The sequence below is a fragment of the Bidens hawaiensis genome, unplaced genomic scaffold, assembly GCF_021521415.1.
Source record: "Bidens hawaiensis isolate Kalapana, Puna unplaced genomic scaffold, B.hawaiensis_p1.1 tig00050801_1, whole genome shotgun sequence".
NCBI lineage: Eukaryota > Viridiplantae > Streptophyta > Magnoliopsida > Asterales > Asteraceae > Bidens > Bidens hawaiensis.
The window spans coordinates 99,657-106,490 of record NW_027499119.1 but is presented as its reverse complement, the minus strand read 5'-3'; the positions used below and the strand labels follow the sequence as shown (position 1 = coordinate 106,490).

The window sequence follows — 6,834 nt, the reverse complement described above, 5'->3', positions numbered from 1 at the left end:
ATAGCAATTTTTTCTGATACTGCCTTCAACATGGTCCCTAGCAACAAACCCGGTGTCCCTAAGCCTGACAAGAGAGGCCACCCCAATAATGTCCACATAAGCATGCCCCCCCCACCCATCCAAACACAAGAATATCCGCGGGGTCGGAGAGTAGGCATCCCTTCACGCTGATCCAACAAGAAATTCATACGAGCCTCTTTCTCTCTCTCTTTGTTTTTTTTTTGCCGAGATTCCCGCCCATTTTAACACATCAGAAAGGACATCCCTGACTAAATCATATATATATTTAAAGCCCAGGAGTTCTTTGCAATGAACCGCACGTTCACCAAATTTATCTAAACAAAGTAACAAACTTCACGGCAGACCAGACATGGCTCATTAATCGGGAACAGGGGATCATTAAACAATATTTAAGAATGGTCTGATACTCCGTTGCTGACATGTGCAAGCCTAACCATTCGATGGGGATAACAGTAAATAACACCGAGTGTACCGTAAAAAAAAAGAATATTATAAATGAAATAATAATTATTAAAACAAGAATATTATCATTAGATTTTTATTCTCGCTATATCATATCAACAAACACACTATCTTCTAAACCGGAAGCCAATTCAACGTCCAGTCGTTCAGTTCACAATCGTCTGAAATAATAATAATAATAATAATATTATGTCGTGGCAAGCGTACGTAGACGAGCACTTGATGTGCGAGATCGAAGGCAACCACTTGACCTCCGCCGCTATTATCGGCCACGACGGCACCGTTTGGGCTCAGTCGTCCACTTTCCCGCAGGTCAACGCTCAGTCAACGCCTTTTAACCTAATAATTTTGTTCCGATTTATTTGCTAATAATCTTATGTATATTATGTGATTCAGTTGATCTGTGATCTGAGTCCGATTGTTATTCGGATCTGAATCGGATCAATTTATATTTATAAAATTTTTAACCTAATTTTGGCTGATTTAGTTGTTAATTAGTGTAATTTGTGATTCAATTGATCTGTGGTTTAAGTCCGATTGTTATTCGGATATTCGGATCTGAATCGGATCAGTTTATATTTATAAAATTTTTAACCTAATTCTTCATAGAGTTTTGTTAGCTAGTTGTTGTAGTTTGTGACAGCCCGGCTCGCTTAACTTAGAGTCCGAGCTGGGCTCGTTTCGAGCTCTATTTTCAAAGCTCGAGCTCGGCTCATTTACTATTTATCAATTATTTTTTATATAATTATAATTATTTTTATATATTTTTTTCTATTATAATTTTATGTATGAAATAATATATATTATTTAGTTATGTTTATTTATCTTTTCATAGCATTATATATATATATATATTAATTAACAATGATTAAATATGTATTTTAAAAAAATTATATAAATGAGAGGCTCGCGAGCTGGCTCGAGCTCAATAAGTGAAGCTCGTGCTCGGGCTCGTTTATTAAGCGAGCTTACTTTTAAGCTCGATTCAGCTTCGCTCGATCGAGCTTTTTAACGAGCCTATCTCGTGTAGCTCATGGGCACTCAAGCGGCTCGGCTCGCTTGCACCCCTATTTGTGAGTCAGTTGATCTGTTGATTGTTATCCGGATCTGAATCTGATCAATTAATATTTATCAATTTTTAACCTAATTTGTTCATAGATTTGGTAGCTAGTTGTTGTAATTGGTGATTCAATTGATCTGTTCTAAGTACCCAATTAGTTGTTAATAATTGTATATTATGTGATTCAATTGATTTGTGGTTTAAGTCCAATTGTTATTCGGATCTGAATCGGATCAGTTTATATTTAGCAAATCTTTAACCTAATTTTTCATAGATTTTTATTAGCTTGTTATTGTAAGTTTGATTATTTGTTAATAATTGTATATTATGTGATTCAATTGATCTGTTTTAACTTATTCGGAGCTGATTATATTTATCAATTTTTAACCTATTTTTTCATAGATTTTTGTTAGGTAGTTATTGTAAGTCTGATTATTAGTTAATAATTGTATATTATGTGATTCAGTTGATCTGTTTAACTTATTCGGATCTGGTTATATTTATCAATTTTTAACCTAATTTTTCATAGATTTTTGTTAGCTAGTTGTTGTAGTTTGTAACCGAGCTCGGCTCGTTTAACTTACACGGAGCTCGAGCTCGGCTCGTTTCGAGCTCTATTTTTCAAGCTCGAGCTCGGCTTGTAAGTAGATTTTCAAGCTCGAGCTCGGCTCAGGCTCGGCTTATTTACTGTTTCTCAGTTATTTTTTTTATAATTATAATTGTTTTATATTTCTTTCTTTCACAATTATATATTTCTTTCTATATAATTGTTTTATATAGAGCTCGAGCTCGGCTCGTTTCGAGCTCTATTATTAAAGCTCGAGCTCGGCTTGTAAGTAGATTTTCAAGCTCGAGCTCGGCTCAGGCTCGGCTTATTTACTGTTTCTCAGTTATTTTTTTATAACTATAATTGTTTTATATTTCTTTCTATTATAATTTTATGTATGAAATAATATATATTATTTAGTTACTTTTATTTATTTTTTCATAACATTATATATATTAATTAATAATTATTAAATATATATTTTAAAAAATTATGTAAATGACAAGCTCGTTTAGGCTCGCGAGCTGGCTTGAGCTTGGGATCGGGCTCGATTAAGCTCGGCTAGATTGAGCTTTTAACGAGCCGATCTCGAGTAGCTCACGAGCAGCTCGGCTCGTTGCACCCCTATTTGTGAGTCAGTTGATCTGTTGATTGTTATTCGGATCTGAATCCGATCAATTTATGTTTATAAATTTGTTAACCTAATTTTCATAGATTTGTTAGCTAGTTGTTGTAATTTGTATTTCAATTGATCTGTTATAAGTACGATTTAGTTGTTAATCAGATTAATTTGTGATTTACTTGATTTGTGGTTTAAGGCCGATTGTTATTCGGATCTGAATTGGATCTGATTATATTTATCAGCTTTTAACCTAATTATATTTATAGATTTTTGTTAGCTAGTTATTGTAAGTCCGATTATTGTTAATTAAGTTTCAATTTCAGTCCTATTGTTGTTAATTAGTGTAATTGATTGATGCTTCAGTTGATTGAGATTTGGATCTGAATATGATCAATTTTTGTACAGCAATTTTTTAAACCTAATTTTTGCCTATTAAAGTCCGATTGTTGTTGATTAGTATTTGAATCTGAATCCGATCAATTTATTTATATTCGTCAATATTATAACCTAATTTTTTGCTCTAGTTGTTAGTTATTGTAGTTTGTGATTTAATTGATGTGTTTAAGTCTGGTTGTTATTCGGATCTGAATCTGATCGGTTTATATTTATCAATTTTTAACCTAATTTTTCATCGATTTTTGTTAGCTAGTTGTTGTCATTTGTGATTTAATTGATCTGTTTATCAGTTTTTTAACCTAATTTTTTTACCGATTTGATTTGTTAGCTAGTTATTGTAATTTGTGATTCAATTGATCTGTTCAAGTCCAATTGTTGTTTATTAGTATTCGGATCTGAATATGATCAATTTACATTCAGCAAATATTTAAACCTAATTTTCGCCTATTTAAGTCCGAGTGTTGTTGATTACTATTCAGATCTGAATCCAGTCAATATTATAATATTTGTCAATATTATAACTCAATTTTGTTACGATTTAGTTGCTAGATATTGTAGTTTGTGATTCAATTGATTTGTTGAAGTCTGATTGTTGTTGATTAAGTGCATAGTCACAGAAATCGCTCAGTTACCCGCGAATTTCGTATTGGAACATTTCATACCAGGTCGGAATTCGTTTTCGTTCCGATCGTGGGTTCAATTCGTGAACCAAGAACAACAGTCGTCGATCCAATTGAACCCTAAAACGTGTATCGGAAGTGTTGGTACGTCGATTCAATTGAACCCTAATTCGCACATTAGGAATCGATTGGGGGTTTTCTGAAATCAGTAGTGAATTGGGTTCCAGATTTGGCTCCCATGACCAAAACCCTAATATGAAAATGAAGCACTGCTGCTTTTTTTTCAATTTTTTCTTCCATAAAACTTCATTTTTCACCCTCAAGTTTGTATTTTTATTAAATTTAATCATATACTTTTCTACTCAAATTTATATTTTACAATATAATAGCTATTTCATAAAATTGCATTTGAATATCTGTGTGTATATATAATATATAACTTTTAATTTTTAAAAGTGATATAACTTATATATTAATTTTTTAATAATTCCCTTGAACCGGACTATATGGTACACTGTACCGATTCCTATCGAAATGAACCTACCCCCTTCCGTACCGAATTCGTCTAGCCTAGAGAATTGCATACCCGAACCGCGTTCCCATACCGGAGCGAACCGCGATTTAGGTGACTATGATTAAGTGTTTCAGTTTCTGTTCATCAATTTTAACCTAATTTTGGCCGATTTATTTGTTAATTAGTGTTATTTATGATTCAATTGATGTAGATTCGGATTTGAATCCGATCTTCTGATCTGTATCGTTAGGTGTTAGTTCGGATTCGCTAGATTTTCGAAGTGTTTATCTGTTGATCTGGATTAGTTGATTTACGATCGATGATTCGTTAACTGTGATTGTTTGGAGTTCTTTGCGAGCCGAGCTTGTTCAAGCTCAGATCAATTCGAGCGAGCCAATCTCAAGTAGCTTGGCTTGTTTACACCTCTAATGACAACATTGAGTCGATCTACAATATATTATTGTGTTTTGATATACAGTAAGCAGTTTTGAGGAAGATTGGATTGCTTATCTAACTGTTTGTCTCGTAATTTGTGACTGAAGTAAGCTTTAATTTATCATAAACAGTTTGAAGTTAGATCCGAAACACCACCCAACTCTATGATGTTAGCTAAAGTGGAGGTTTTTACATGTCTCTTGCTTAATTAAATTTTTTTTGATGAAGTATTTCTACATTATTGTTCATCAAATTATCAATTACCAAATCCAGAAAATTGCTGTCACCATTGTCCATTTTTTAAACAAAATTGACACTTAAATTTGCAGTGTATAAGCTTATTTATGCTTCTTTTAACAGTGATTTTTGGTTACACTAACATTAACTGATATGGTTTATGTGGCAGGTAAAACCAGAGGAAATAACTGCTATTATTAATGACTTTAATGAGCCGGGATCACTTGCTCCAACCGGCTTACACCTTGGTGGGACCAAGTATATGGTTATTCAAGGTGAGGCAGGAGCTGTTATTCGGGGCAAAAAGGTAATTACTTTACACTCTTTTTTTTTACTCTGTTAATTGACGTTAATATAACTTGTACACTAGTACTACTATATTTTATCTGAGTGATTAACTGTCTTTACTGTTAAACGAGTCTTTTTTTGTTACAAACTTATCATGGTTGATGAGATAATGTAAAAGTACTACACGATTATTGTATACTGGTTTTCAACAAACTGATATTATTCAAGAATGGACGATAATTTGTGCTATGGTTCTATATATGCTGGTTAGTTTATTATATACATGTGGAAACTTTTTTGTAGTTTTTAGATGTGTTTCATACTTTGAGTTTATGGTTTTTAAATTGTGTAAAATAGTGGGAAAAGAAAAAAAGGTGAAAATATTTGCGGGTCTAACCGCGACCTGTTTTAACTAGACTTATCTTGACCCATTAGTTCATATTAAGATTATCCAGAATCATTTTTTTTTCATGTATTTGTAATATTATTAATATTGTTTTCTGATCATAGTTAACAATTAAATTATACACAAAATAGAAAAAAGAAGTATTTGTGGGTCCATCCTGACCTGTTTCAACACAAACTCGTTTTGACCTGTTACCCAACCTGTTAATTTTGCCACCTTGTCATGCTTTTACAGTTTACGTGTTTTTTTTTCAAACTTAGGCTAACACGGTTATATTGGATAATACTTTACTAAAATCAAGAAGTTAGTTTCTAACTTTCTATGTTTTAATTTCTTATTGTATTTTTTAACAGGGAGCTGGAGGTGTTACGGTTAAGAAGACCGGGATGTCTATAATCATTGGCATCTATGATGAGCCCATGGCTCCGGGCCAATGCAACATGATTGTTGAAAGGCTTGGGGACTACCTCATTGATCAGGGTTTTTAATTTGCTTGGTATGTTCCGTTCTTTATTGTCATTAACCTTTCTCAATTGCTTTATATGTGTTGGTTTTGATTAATTAATGTGTCAAATGAATAGACTAAAAACATTAGCTAAAAAAGAAACGGGTCAAAAGTTGTCCAACGTACCTACTAAATAGTTTTATCCAATAAATCTTCCATTATATACACGTTTCACCCGAAATAACTTGATTTGTCATCAAACTGGTTGTCTTACTGGTCAACTTCTTGTACCTAATTTGGAACAAAATGCAACTTCTTTTGTTTTTTTCTTGTGAATTTGCAATGTTAACAAACTATATAGTATAAAGTGATAAATAAATTAATAAATAAATAAAGTTGGTTTTGGAAATTAATTATAATAATATGAAATCAGCTCAAAAAACTAGTCTGGTTTGCTGGTTTAACCGGTCAGATCGGTTATGTAGCTAAGCAGCTAATGCGGAAAAATATCGGATATCGGTCGAGGATATATCGGTTATCGCAGTGAGATATCGGTAATTTTAATATCATGCGGAATTTATATATATAGAACTTCAACACTAACAATTCAGTATATTCTTCTACTGTTAACATATTTACCTTTCGTGACACTAACAATTGTAGCAAGTAGGAACTGATTAAGACTCAAAACACCAACATTAGACACTAAAAGTTGAAAATTAAGACTTAAAACACTGATATCGGGAATATCGGTCAAATATCGCCGATATTATCGGTACCG

The 6,834-nt window shown here is 32.6% G+C and overlaps 1 protein-coding gene across 1 annotated transcript; it reads left to right on the top strand.

Moving 5' to 3' along the window:
• Positions 1-644: 644 nt before the first annotated feature.
• Positions 645-6,102, top strand: LOC143598762 (profilin-2-like). The gene is made up of 3 exons (XM_077076901.1): positions 645-795; positions 5,084-5,221; positions 5,962-6,102. Exons 1-3 carry the CDS (start codon positions 673-675, stop codon positions 6,094-6,096), a joined length of 396 nt encoding a protein of 131 aa, XP_076933016.1. The 5' UTR covers positions 645-672; the 3' UTR covers positions 6,097-6,102.
• Positions 6,103-6,834: the final 732 nt, after the last annotated feature.